This window comes from Petaurus breviceps, unplaced genomic scaffold (genome assembly GCF_028583685.1).
Source record: "Petaurus breviceps papuanus isolate PSGF00001 unplaced genomic scaffold, PetGlider_PUasm1.0 128, whole genome shotgun sequence".
In the NCBI taxonomy this organism is placed as follows: domain Eukaryota; kingdom Metazoa; phylum Chordata; class Mammalia; order Diprotodontia; family Petauridae; genus Petaurus; species Petaurus breviceps.
Genome location: NW_027185664.1, coordinates 9,354,162 through 9,368,355, shown reverse-complemented (window position 1 = coordinate 9,368,355; position 14,194 = coordinate 9,354,162). Strand labels below are relative to the sequence as shown.

Here is a 14,194-nt window from a genome sequence, read left to right as displayed (position 1 = left end):
AATTACTTAAGTAAGTGGTGCACCCTCCTCTTTGTCTGTAAGCCTCATGAGGACAGATGTTATGGTTCATTTATTTTTGTACAATTGTTTAAAGTGAATTGATCTATTGGCAAAGTCTCTCATAGCTCCAAAATATTTGCTAACTTATATGATGCCACATCCCCATGAGTCATTCCACATATACCAATAAATGTCAAACAGCACCAAAAACTCACTCAGGTCACCTAATTGTAAATCTACTCTTCTTTCTACTACACAACAGCTGAAGTTTTGGGCAACATTCTTTACTGAATGTCAAAGCAAAGAGAAGTAAAATATAGTGTGCACCCTCATGTTTTTAGTAAAAAAAAAATAAAGTATCAAGTTCAAGTAATTTTTAAACCTGGAGAGGAAGATATTACTTACAACTGTTATGTTCAGAACACTAAATAAGTGTTTTGAAAAAAAAAAGTATTATATAAGTGAGAGGGGCATTGGCTTACTCAGTCCAAAGATTTTTTTTTAGGTAAACATGTTAGGTTGGAGGGTCCCTGGGGCATAAACAGGCTCTGTCTGGGCCTTCCACTAAAGTTAAAATTTATTCCTTGGGAATGTTGAGAAGAAAAGAAGGAATAGACTTGACAGGGCTCCTTACCCTAAGAAGAATAGCACAAGGAGTAAACTTCACTTAATTCAATGGCCTAGGGTCTTTCATTGTTGGACTGTACTTTGAGCATCCGAGCAAAGGTGCTTTGATCTATAATGAGTTCCTAGGGCCTGCCTTGGCGTTGCTTGAGGGCCTTTTCACAGGCTTCTAACAGACCATCACAGGGTCCCTGTGATGCTATGCAACGTCACAGGGCCTACGTGACATTTGCATTTTATGACCTGGTGCCAAACAGCTCTGACTTTTTCCATGATGGGTATGGAGAGAAGAAGGGGTGGGGACAATGAACGAAAATGATAAACCACAACACTTTCGTGAAGTGCCAACAAGAAAAGAATGATACCATTCAGCGTAGCACTGTTAACCAGAAGGTTCAGTGTGCTAGCAGTAGTAATCACTTAAGTATCTTCTGCGCAAAGGACAAGTAGCAGGAAGCTAGGCCCTTCTTGTTTTCCATAAACAACAAACTTGCAAATTTTGTAGCATGAAAACCACTTCCGAGTGGATCTTGTTGTGAATTAAGTACAGTGATACTTCTATGTGGCCCAGAAGAAAAGATGAGGAATTGGAATTCCTGTGTTTTACTGCTGCCTGTGGCACAGACTCACCTGGTAACCTTTGGAGTTGCCTTTCAATAACTGCAGTAATAACAATGATTACTTCAATGATTCTGAAGTTGCTATAAAGCTTGGCTAATGGATATGAGAACTACTTCAAGTTTCCTTAACTGAAAGAGTTATACAATTGCATAATATTAATTACTAAGAAAAATGTGTTTAAATGCCATAAAGGAAAATACATCAACCTTGTTGCTTTTTTTTAAACTCCCTCCCCACCCCCTACATCAAAATTAGCTAGCTTCATTACACCTTTTGACAATTCAATTTGCCTCTCATTGCCCTCTTTTCCTCATCTATTAACTGAAGGGCATCGCCTTGATGATTTCTCAGGTTGCTTTCAACCCTACCAAAAAGCTGACAAAAATGTGTGTATGTCTTCCCATGGGAGGCAGCATAATGTAATGGAAAGAACACTAGATTTGGACTCAAAGGACTTGGTTAAATCTTGGCTTATTTCATTCCTTGGGTGATTTTGGTTGATTCACTCAAGCTTTTTAGAACTCACTTCTCTTATTCATAAAATGATGGAGTTGGATTAGATGATCTCTAAACTTTGATTTACCACCAAATAAATATTAAATCATTTGCATGCATATCAATACTTTACCATAGTTTTGCTTTGTCTAATTTTAGAATATGTAACATAAAAATGTGCTCTTCCCCAGTTGAACAGAGCTTTCTTGGTAAAACTACTTAATCCAAATTATAGATAATATGCGATTCAATGGGGGTAAATCAGGGCATAAGAATGGAATTGTGTTATTTACGTATTTGGTCTGCCCCCAAACAGCAGCAAATATCATTAAGTGATATAAATCAAGGAATGACAGTGGTATCTGAGGGTGTGATCTTTAGGGAAAAAAAAAACAACCTTTTTTTCATTATCTACTACCACTACTGACAAATACTTAGGATTATTATATAAATATATAAATCTATACACTACAGAGCTGTTGTGGTGACCTCATCACTACATGCCCGTGAAACCTGGACAGTACACTAGTGGAGTGCCAGTAAAGTGCATCACTTCCATTTAAATTGTCCTGGGAAGATTCTGAAGATCACCTGGGTGGGGGGGTAAGATACCAGACACTGAAGTCCTTTCTTGAACTAAACTGCCAAGCATTGAAACTCTACTGCAGAGAGTATACTATGATGGGCTGGTCACATTGGTCAAATGCCAAAAGGACTATTTTATGGAGAACTCACACAGGGCAAGTGTTCATAGAAGAAGCAATATAAGGACACTCTCAAGAACTTTGGAACTGATTGTGTGACATGGGAGACACTGGCAGAGGACCGCTCAGCATGGCGTGCCCACATCAGAGAAGGTGCTGTGCTCTATGAGCAAAGTAGAATTGAAGCAGCTGAAAGGAAACACAGAATGCTCAAATTTAGAGAATCCACCCCAAATGTTCACATAGGCTATCTGTGCCCGACCTGTGGTAGAATATTCTGGGTCACCCTGGTCTGATCAGTCACTGTCTGTCACACTGTACCTTGACTCCAGCATAGCGATGTCACTTTGGTACTCTTTGAGCAAGAAGGGGAATGACCACAGCCACACAAGGCATGCTTTTCAGGCACAGGTTCTATATTTTAAGAGCTTAGAGAAGATATCTGTAGATTTAGCTGATATTTCAAAGTTTTACGTGCATGTCTACCAATATTGAATGGAAGAAGTTTTATTGTAGTGCACTGTATTTAGCATTTTTTGTTATATTAAGTCCTTAAAACAACAAGTCGTTTAATGATTTTGTCATAGTATTACTTGTGAGAAAACTGAGACCGCAAGATGACAGATTACCACTTGGTAAAAGTTTCTAACTGTATTCTTTTCAAAGTCAGCTAAGGAATATCTTTCAGCAATCTACTAAAGCCACTATATTTAAGAGAGATTTGTGGTTAGACTGCTAGAAAACTGTATTATATGGTTGAATAAAATAAAAGTAATTTAAAATTTTCCGTACTGCAAATACCCCAATGTTTAGGGCACCTCATCTGGCATAAGGAAAGTCATTTTTTAAGAAGCCATAATGTTTCAGGACCTTCAAGGAATCCACACAAAACAAAACAGAATTCTCAATGACTATCTCCCCTACAATGGGCCTAGTATTAAGGATAGTTTTCTCTATACCTTTATGGTACTATTTTAAGGCAGTATTGTAGAAGACGACACTAATAAGATAAATGAACAACTCTAACAGTCAGCATTCATTTAGGGCTTTGCAATTTACAGAACACTTTAAATACATTAATTCAATCAATCTTTTCAACAACTCTAGGAGAGAGGCAGTATGATTAGTATTTACTTCCTTATAGATGAGGAAAATGAACCCCAGAGATGTGAAGGGATTCTCCTAAGGTCAGTTCCATAACAGAAAAGCTCAAAGTCAGGGCATTTTACTTTAAATCCAGTGTTCTTTTTATTATGCTATCCCTGAAATTCTGGAAAATAGTCTTTCCTTGTAATCATGTTGGACGATAGAGACCTTTCTAGGGCATAACCAAAACACCCTGAAATTAAGGAAGATTCAGTTAACATGCATTTGTTATGTCTTTATTATCTCTATATCATGGTGACTGGATAGCTCATGAAGATAAAAGATGTGGGAGCTGAGGCAGAAGAGCCTGCCACAAATTGGAGAGAGAGGATGTGAATCAAAAAGGGAATTATAATAATAGTTCCCATTAATGGAGTTTGTTAGAATTTACAAAATGCCTTTCTTACAAGATGCTTTCCCCTTCTCAGTGGTATTTCGAGAAAATATTAGTATATTCATTTTACAGATTAGGAAACTGAGGTGCAGAGAAATTAATTTAGTCACATAGCAAGAAAACCTCAAAGCTGAGTTTGTAGGGTTCTAAACTTAGTGTTGTTTCCATGACGGTCATGCAGTCTCTCAAAATGAGACACATATTTGTGTATATAAATATACATATGTCTTTTGAGTGCTAAGTTGGAGGATGCAGATTACATTAGTTAACAGGAACTCAAAGAAGGGAGATATTACTGGAAGTTAGATTAGCTTGGGAAGCTCCATGAAGGAGGTGGGTCATTAAAGAATAGTCCGAATTAGGAGAAAATAAAGAGATAGACTATGCAAACAGTGGGCATGGTTGTAGCGATGGTATAGATATAGGAATATATACACCTGCACACATGTGTGCATGCATGTGTGTGCATGTGCATGTATAATTCTGAGACCAGAGAGAAGAAAGTCTGGCTAGGGAGAAAGTCTGTACAGGAAGAATAGAAGATAGTATGAGGAAGGCAGGTTGTGGAGGTTCTTGAATAGAAGACAAGAATGTAAACTTTATCTTCTGGATTAAGGAAGGCTACTGAAGGGTTTTAAACAGGGGGAATGACAAGATGAAAGCATTAGCTAGAAAACATACACAGATGCAACTTGTAGTATTGTGAAGAATTCTCCTACACTAGGAAACTCTTTAATTATTGAAAACTTACTTGAATCACTGAAGGTCCACTTCAGTTCCAAGGAAAACAATTTATGAATGAAAAGCTAAGTACAGTATGTTAACAATTAAATGAGATAACATTATGGCAGAGTCAAAGAGCTAGTACCCCCCAATACAGATTTAAGTCAGAAGAAGGAATTTCTTGTATCATCTTCCAAGTTATCTTGCTATTTTGTTTTGTTTTGCTTTATTTTCTTTTTGCATGGGAAGAGAAAGCATACAAGAAGGTCAAAAGGATTCAGCGCTGTCTACTCTTGAATAAGAAAAATTATTGCAGACAGAGGGTGAGGAAGATCTCCTGGAAACAATACAAGCCCAGGAATAGGTTTCACGTTACTATGGCTTGCTTCTCTGCTATGAAACCAACAAATGAAGGTGTTCGTTAAGTTGGGAAAGAGACTCCCACCAGCACATTCTGTACAAGTTTCCGGTCCATACCTCCCACTGCCTCTTTATTTACTGCAGCTGGCTAAAGTTTTATAGCCTGTTTCATGTATTAACATTCAAATGTGGAAAACATTACCAGTATCCTCCTTGAATTTTGGGGGGGGAATATTTTTTCTTCAACTTCCTTTTCAGTGTGGAATGTATGAAATGGTCAAAGGCTAACTTCAGACTGACTATATTCAAAAACTATTTCCTTTGTTCTTATGTTTTTACTTGAAAATTTAGACCAGTTTTTACAGAGGAAAATACCTAATCTGTTGCTTTTACAGAAGTTACGGATTCATATGACTCACACTATTTCTGAGGACTAGCCAACTGCTTTTGAAGGAAAAAAACAACACTGCAGAATATAACTCCTTTAAAGAACGAACTGTTGTTACTGGGCTGCATCTCTGGAGGGACACTGCACATTCTACCTGGATCTGCAATTATCCCCTCATTGGATTATAAATGTCTTCAGAGAAAGGAACAGGAGCTTGTCTTAAAAGCAAAATGATAAGCACTCCTGCCTCTGCTGAGATGCCTTGTAATTAAATCAAATAAAGTACTGGAAAATATAGACACATGGCTGGACACATTTTCTTCTTCTTCCTGGTGCAGATGCCTTCTGCCTTCGTCCCATCCTCTGTCCTTCTGTACCCCCAATTGTTCAAGTTACTCTCTTTTCTTACCTCTCAAGAATACACAAAAGAGAAGGCAATCCAGAGATCAAATATTTGCAATAAGTGCAATGAAATTGATTATTTCAAAGATCAACTTCACCTACATCTGGTATTTAAGGAGAAACTTTACATATTTATGGTACAAACTGTCTCTGAAGTGATGCCCTGGGTACATGTTGCATCAGTTTAACATATGAAAAGCAAACAAAGCTACAAAAATTAAATTCTTTTTTTCTTGATTGAGAGCAGATATGCAGAAATGGTTCTAAGTCACAGATCTGGCTTTTAATAAAGCCAGATTTCTTCATTAAAAGCAGTATTGTTTAAACAGTGGAGGGGAAAAAGGAGCTTTGTACAAACGAAAAATCTTGCATCCCGAGAGTACTTAACACATTACCTGAGGCCAAGCTAAATTACAATCTAGAATTTCCTTTTGTGAATTCTCAGCAATTGCCATGGACAAACAGCAATTACTCCAAGATAATTTTGTTGGGGAGATGTCAGGGGAAGGAAAAAAGAGATTTAGCTCTGATATTCAAAAGCATATTCCTATAGTTTAATTGAAGTGAATTGAGTCAGTTGTCCTGATTTAGAAATTAGCACACTTTTGTTTCCTATAAATGACTTTGACCATGTTGTGACTCTTGATAATACTTCATCCAAGACAAAAATACTTTTTAATATTTTTATTAAGAAACTTTTTTTTAACTCATTTTGTATATACTTTTTCCCCCTCTCATTTTTTTAAAAGACATTGGGGTTAAGTAACTTGTTCAAGGTTACATGACCAGTTATTTCTGGGTGTGGTGCTAAGTATCTGAGCCCAGATTCGATCCCCAGGTCATCCTGACACTGGGGCTGGTACTCTTACTCGCTGTGCTACCTGGCCGCCCCAACCCTCTCATTTTTTTCTCCTTAGCTAAGTCAAATTCACCAATTATAAAAGTCATATAACCTTTACAGGCATAGTTAGCAACTATAAAAAAATAAAAGCATTTTTGTCATTCACTTCAACCCCATCGATTGGCAATGACATTCTTTTTCCCTCATATCACTTAATTGGGAAAAATTAAAATTTCATTCATAAAGTCAACAAATATACCATACCAATAGAGAAATCTTCAGATATAGCTGGAGATGGAACTATAGATTCACACAATTACCTCAATGAAGAAAGTCACTGAATTTTCTTATAAACTAAAATAAACAAATAAACAACTTTATATGAAAGAACAGCAAATGAGCCTCATCTTAGAAAGGACTTCAAGTTGAAGTGACAGGAGCAAAACATTAAAAAGAAAAAGTTACATGCCACCCAAATTCCTTATCCCATAAAACAGTTTTAAAGTTTTTATGATGGTAAATATTAAAACTTACCATGAGTGAATGCCTGTTGGCTGAAAGAAGACCTGTCCCATATCCTGATCCAAGACCGCCCATGGCACCATTATGAGAAGGTCCTATTAATCCATGCATATCACTATGACCACTAGACATAGCTGTTGAAGGTCCAACCGCATGGTTCCGGAGTACATGAATAGCATCATCCAGTCTTTCTAAGCGATCTTCAATCCGGCTTTGCTGTTCGTTTATGAGAAAGAATAGAAAGATCAGTTTATGATGAAACAGAAATTCAACCTGTAAACCACATTTTTGCTGATAGCGGTAAGTTGGGAAAGGGGGACTAAGAGAGTTTATAATTGAAAGTAGCACCCTGCTACATTCTTTCTCCATCAAAGTTGCTATCCTTTAGAATAAGAATTAACATAAACCCCCTTTATTCTAGAAAACTGATGAGAAATGCTACCAACACTGTAGTTTCATTTTCATGAGTAAAAATAGATTCAATAATTCTTCAGGGACACAAACTGTACTTATAATATGCCACACTGCATTATCTTTAAAGAGACTTTAGAGTTACTTTGGAAAATGAAAACATGCAATTTAATTTTAGGAGTACTCTGGCAGGGAACACTTACAGACTCTAATAAATCTATGATAGAAAAGATCACTGCTTCATGTATGTGCATAGGTTTTATCTATCCAAATTAAATGATCCTTGAAAGCAAAGAGTAGTGTCCTCTCCCCGTTTATACTGTATCAATACAGTCCTTATGAAGTAGGTGATTAGTAACTGTATACTGAGTTGAATGAATGACTCAATCTGTCAGCCAATTTCTTTTGGCAATCTATTACTGAGTTCTGTCTACTTATGTCTGACATTGTTCTTCAACTATCCTGAGTTCCATCTTTATTCTGATGCCAAATGTCTTAGAGATTTAGTTTCTTTAAGTGTCCCAAATTTCAGTTTTGTACAGAAAATTTGTTTAGCATATGCACATTTTTACTCCCAAGAAAATGCTGGAAATGTAGAATAGAATAAAAGATAAAGATAGTGCCAAAGTTCCCTCTGCATAGGGGCTTCACAAATGTAGACTTGCTGAATAAGAGGTCTCCAACTCATTTGTGTGCCATGATCATGATTCTGAAAACAGATTTCCATGCAAGTTTGGGGAAGTATCATTTTTTTCAGGTAAAAGGATGTATTGGGACTACTTTAACTCATCCTTTACCACATGGAAAAAACTGATCTCTCTGGCCTATTACACAAAGAATTTTTACTGAAGTCTGATTGGGAAGATTGATGACCACTTTTGAAATGATCTATGATTATTTTTTCAATAAAAGAATAGTGGTAGTTATAAATCATGGTACATGTAAACTAGTCCTTATATCAGTCCACAAGCCTGCTATGGCCAATCATTATACTAGGTACTGGGGTATCAAAACAAAAATGAAATATTTCTTGTCCTAATGGGGCTTCATGCCTTTCATGAGAAAACATGTACATGTAGAAATAAATACAAGATATATACAAAATAAGTGCAAAAAGTTTTTTTTTTGGTGTCTGGGAGAAGGCACTAGCTGCTGGGGCACTCAAGAAAGGTTTCATGGAAAAAGGTGGTACTTGAGTTGAGTTTTGAAGGAAACCAGTGGTTCTAAAAGGTGGAGGTGAGGAGGGAACACCTTCTGGGCTTGGGATTCAGCCAATGCAAAGACACAGAGAGGAGATGGGGTGTTGTGTGGGAGGAACTGTAAGAAAATCAGTTTGGATGTACCTTAGAATGTGTCAAAGGGAGAGAGAATGGACCCATGATTCATGGTTACAGGGAACTCCCAGTTGAGAAAACTCCCTCAACAGCACAGTGTGGTGTCCTTTTTATAACTTATGTGAATTTCCTAAAGTGACTTGCTTGGAGTAACACAAAATGGTCTTTCTAGATTCAAAGCCATCTAACTGCTACTACAACATGTTGTAATGGTAATTTGAAAATCTTCCCTTCCCCTTGTATTGGCAATCAAACTGGTACTTAGCACGTTGTTTCAAGTTCATGATTGTATCAAGTATTAAGATACAGAACTTGTAAGTCCCACAGTGGGAGGAAGTTGCTCATGTAACAGGAAGCGGTGGAAGAGGGAGAAGCTAATATCATATATAAGGAAAAGCCTAAGCTAGAGAGCCAGAATTGCTGAGGGAGAGAACTGCTAGGATCCTGAGAACTTCTGAGAACTGCTATGAATTGAGAACAGAACTTGTGATGGCAGAACAGAGAACAGAGAACTGAACTGAGAAATGAGAAGACAGGAGAACTGGGAGGAAGCATGGCTGTGGTGCCAGTGCTTTGTCTGTTTTGATGTTACTTTGTCAGATTCATCTGTTGATAGAGGATGTTGCTGTTGTTACAGAAGCCCTGGGACCTTACTGCTGGTTCAGAAGCCCTGAAAGAGGATTTTCTTGTTGTATGTTTACAGAAATCCTGGAGGAGGGTCTTGCTCATGATTTCAGAGGTCCTGGGACTATACTCATGATTTGTGTTGACTTTGTTGTTGGGTCTATGTTGATTTCAAAGGCAGAAAATGAATTGATGAGGATGCTGGCAACGTTATGAATGTGATTGTGGCTTGAACAGAAATTGTGAAGGACTTGAGGTAGACTAGACGCTGAGCTTCAATATGGAATGGGGACCATACAAGAAGCTTGATAAGGAACCAAGCGCTGTCTGCCTTCGAATCCAGGTGACAGCCGAGCAGATCTGGGCAGGAGCTGGGACCGTGGAAGAGGAATCACGGAAGCTGAGAGCCTGCCTCGAGTCAAGATGGACAGACCTCTCTTTGGGTATTTAATGCAAACTGAGAAGAACATGATTTACTGTGGCCTAGGCATGGAGAACTCTGTACTCTGCATCCTATACCTTTTCAGGGTGATTGAATTAAGAATGATTGGAAACTAATCTCCAATTAAGAAGAGAGAAGACTTTTTGATTGAAGAGATTAAGACAATGTGACCATGGGTGGAGAAACTTTGAACTTTGTATTTTGTGTCCTGAATTAAGGACTTACTAAATGACTGAGTTACTAAATGACTGAATTACAAAATGAATGTACTTTGTTTAAAACTATTTGGCCCCCCTGGTGAAAACTATGTGGCCATTTTAGTGATAAGTTGCTATGTCATAATATTGTCAATGCTATACTGATTTCTGTGAATGTTTTGCTTTAATTTATTGCTGAATAAATAGAGTTCATTATACTATGTAATCAGAACCCTGAAGCTGTTCATAGCAGCAGCCCTCTGGAAAGCTGCTCGTGCTTTGCTTTACACATGTTAATTATCAGGTGAGCAGGAATAACACATGAGACTGGCAAGGTAGGTTGGGGCCAGGATTTGAAGAACTTTAAATATCAAATGGAGTAGTTTATATTTGATTCTCTACGTAACAGGGAGCCACTGGAGTTTATTGAGGAGGGTCATTCCACTGTTATATATTATGCTTTAGGAAAATCACTTTAGCAGCTGTACGAGAACATTCTCTAGAGGATGTGCATGTATGTGCTGAAACACCTGAACGTGCTCACTTTCCCAGAAGCAATGAGAAATTCAAATGGAAATGCAAGTCCTCAGGATTTCCGTGTACACCAAACACCCCATTAAGTTATACCTATGGATGGTAAATTGAAGCAGAAGGAACCTTAGAGGCAAGGATATTCATTTATAGGCTACTGAAAGAATTCAGGTGAAAGGTGATGAGGGTTTGAACCCCACTAGTGGCTGTACAAGTGGAAAGGAGAAGGATGCAAGAAGAGATGTGAAGGTAGACTGACCAAACTCAGCAACTAGTACCATATATGGGGTAGAGAAAGGTGAGAAACTGACACCAATGCTGCAAACCTGTGTGACCCAAAGGATGGCGATATCCTCAACAGAGATAGGAAAGTTATCAAATGAGATAATGTATGTAAAACAAGCACTCTGCAAACCTTCTAGCACTCAGCATATAAATGTTATGGTTGTTGTTGTTCAGCCAGTCAGATCCTTGACCTCAGTTGGATTTTCTTGGCAAAGATCCTGGAGTGGTATTCCAGCTCATTTTATGGATGAGGAACAGACAAGCAGGTTTAAATGACTTGCCTAGGGTCACACAACTAATAAATATCTGAGGCTAGATTTGAACTCAGGTCTTTTGGACTCTACGTCCAGTGCTCTGTACAGTGCCCAGCTGAGGGGGCAGAGAGGTTTTGGGAAAAGACTATAAATTCTCTTTTGGAAATGTTGACTTTTAGATGCCTGATGCCTAAAGGAACATGGAGCTAGAGCTTAGGAGAGAGACTAGGGTTGGAGATATCTGGGAATCATCTGCTTAGAGATAACAATTAAGCTGTGGAAGCTGATGAAGTCAACCAAGTGAAAGAATGTAAACTGAGAGAAGAAGAATAAGAACAGAAACTTTGGGCATGGTCACAGTTAGGGAATGTAGCATGTAGGATGATCCAGCAAAGATGACTGACAAGTAATGGTCAGAAGTGTAGGAGAAGAACCAAGTAACAGTAGTGTCACAAAAAACCAGAGGAGAGAGGTGGTGGTGTAATAGTGATGGAATTTGAAGATCCCCCTGTATTGGCTTGGTTTTTGGTTTGATTGTGTTAAAACCCAGAGCTTGTCAATCCCACTTGTGGGATGGAATTGTTGACGTAAAAAGAGAGGGCTGAACTGGGAGGAGCTGGTGATGTAAATTTAGAGAGACACAAGAAAAGAGAGAGGCAGAAGAACTTTTTGGAAGCAGCACCTTGGAGGCAGAGAGAGACTGAGAGGATTGCTGAGGGCCACTTTGAATGGCCCAGGACTTTTGAGAGCTGCCACCCAGAGCTGCCAAGGACTGAGGAGACATGGCTGTTATGCTGGTACTTTGTCTGTCTGTTTTGATGTTGTTTTGCCAGATTTGTCCACTGGTGAAGGACAGTCCTGTTGTTGCAGAGGTTTTGCAACTTTGCTGTTGGTTCAGAGCTCCTGAGACTGTTCTGCAGACAGAGAGTGAATTCTGTCCACTGGTGAAGGACAGTGCTGTTGTTGCAGAGGTTCTGGAACCTTGCTGTTGGTTCAAAAGCCCCGAAGAAGGATTTCCTTGTTGTATGTTTACAGAAATCCTGGAAGAGGGTTTTGCTAATGTTTTGAGGGGTCCTAGGACTGTTCTGCAGACAGAGAATGAATTAATGAAGACAGTGGCAATGTATCTTGTGGCCTTGCTAAGGTTTGTCTCCCCAGGAACAAAGATTGCTGAGAACTTGCCTCGGGTCAAGATGAAGAAAAGACCTCTCTTTGGGTATTAAATGCTGTGCTTAAGCTTGTTGTAACTCTGGGGTAGATTCAATTGTGATCCAATGGTGGGGAACTTTTGACCTTTTTGTGCTCTGTGATTGAACAAATGAATGTACTTTACTTATGATTGGAAACTAATCTCCATTTGAGAAGAGGGGCTTTGTGATGGACTAAATGAATGTACAGCCTAAGGGTGGAGTAGTATTTAGAAGAGAGACTTTGTGATTGATTAAATGAATCTAATGTCCAGGGGTGGGGTAGTACTTGGAGATTATTAAATTACACTTGGTAATGCTGTATTTTGAATGATGTTATATTTTGATTTTCTCTGTTCTTAATTTTTCACTGAATAAAATGGAGAGCACCTATGCTGGTATTTTGAACCTTGGGAAGTTGCCTTTGCTTGGCATTACTGGTGGTTAATAGAGACTAGCACTGCTGAGCAAGCTTGCAAATCTGCAGCTAGGAGCTACAATTTCTTTTTTTAGATTTTTATTTTTACCTTTATTTTAGAGGGGGAAAGGTAGGGCAATTGGGGTTAAGTGACTTGCCCAAGGTCACATGGCTAGTTTTGTGTTAAGTGTCTGGGGCTGGATTTGAAATCAGATCCTCCTGACTCCAGGGCCGGTGCTCTATTCACTGTGCCACCTAGCTGCCTCTAGGAGCTACAAATTTGATAGACTGTTCTAGAATATTTAGTTAAGTCTTCAAAAACTTTTCTTAAAACTTAAATCTTCAAAAAGTTTTCTTATCCAGTTACAAACCATTTTTTAGATTTGTAACATTTTGATTATTCTTCAGATACGTTTCATGCAAAATTGAAATAACTGGACTGGTAACATACATATGGTACAATGGAGGTAGCATTCAACTAAATGGCCTGGAATTAAAGGCCCGGTCTTTCACTCTGTGAAGATGTATAAGATATCTGACTTCTCTGAGCTTCAATTGACTCATCTGTAAAATGCATTTTACCTTATCTCACCGGACTATTCATAGGAAAATGTTTGATAAATCTTAAAGTGTCAGTTCATATTATTATGTGTATAAGAACAGAACAGGACCAATGATGCATTTAATTTAGCATGTTCTCCATTGGGTGACCCACACATTGTAGCAAGGGAGACATCAAAGGAAAAAAAACAGAAACCAAACCAAACACTTTCCTTTTACATTTTGGGGTTTTCTTTTAAAATTTCTTGAAAAAGATCATTTTAAATGCAATGAGAGTCCCTAATAAACACATGCAAATAGAGAAGACATAGAAAAGACAAAGCATCTATGTATGGACAGGCAAGCATGAATATTTTTCTCAGTGTTAACCCTAAACTTGGAAGAAAAAAATCATATTTCAATCTGATTTAGGGCATCTGCCCTTCTTCTATATATACTTATAATCTGAGAAGAAACTGAGTGAGGCAGATAATAGACTGATGACTTGACATATGATATTTGCATTATTCCCCATGAGTTGGGATAAACCACAGTGTTACAGACGCTGAATCATAATGTGAATGTATTACTTATTAAACTATTAGGAAGTTTTAGCTTCCCTACCATGGACATTCAAACCTTACTGCGATGAACTTCATTCATTACCAGTAAGCATTACTCTTTAATGTATGGAGTTAACTGTACGGAGCAGAGAATCAGACAGCACATGTGGGAATGGAGGGTGGGAGGA

The 14,194-nt window shown here is 38.2% G+C and overlaps 1 protein-coding gene across 14 annotated transcripts in view; it reads right to left on the bottom strand.

Moving 5' to 3' along the window:
- Positions 1–14,194, bottom strand: part of LOC138171996 (transcription factor 4) — a 450,737-nt gene that overhangs the window by 29,299 nt on the left and 407,244 nt on the right. For all 14 annotated transcript variants that reach the window (XM_069101609.1, XM_069101625.1, XM_069101630.1 and 11 more), the window contains one exon: positions 7,233–7,436. In XM_069101609.1, the coding sequence (XP_068957710.1) occupies positions 7,233–7,436 (204 nt within the window). The remainder of the gene's footprint in view (positions 1–7,232; positions 7,437–14,194) is intronic.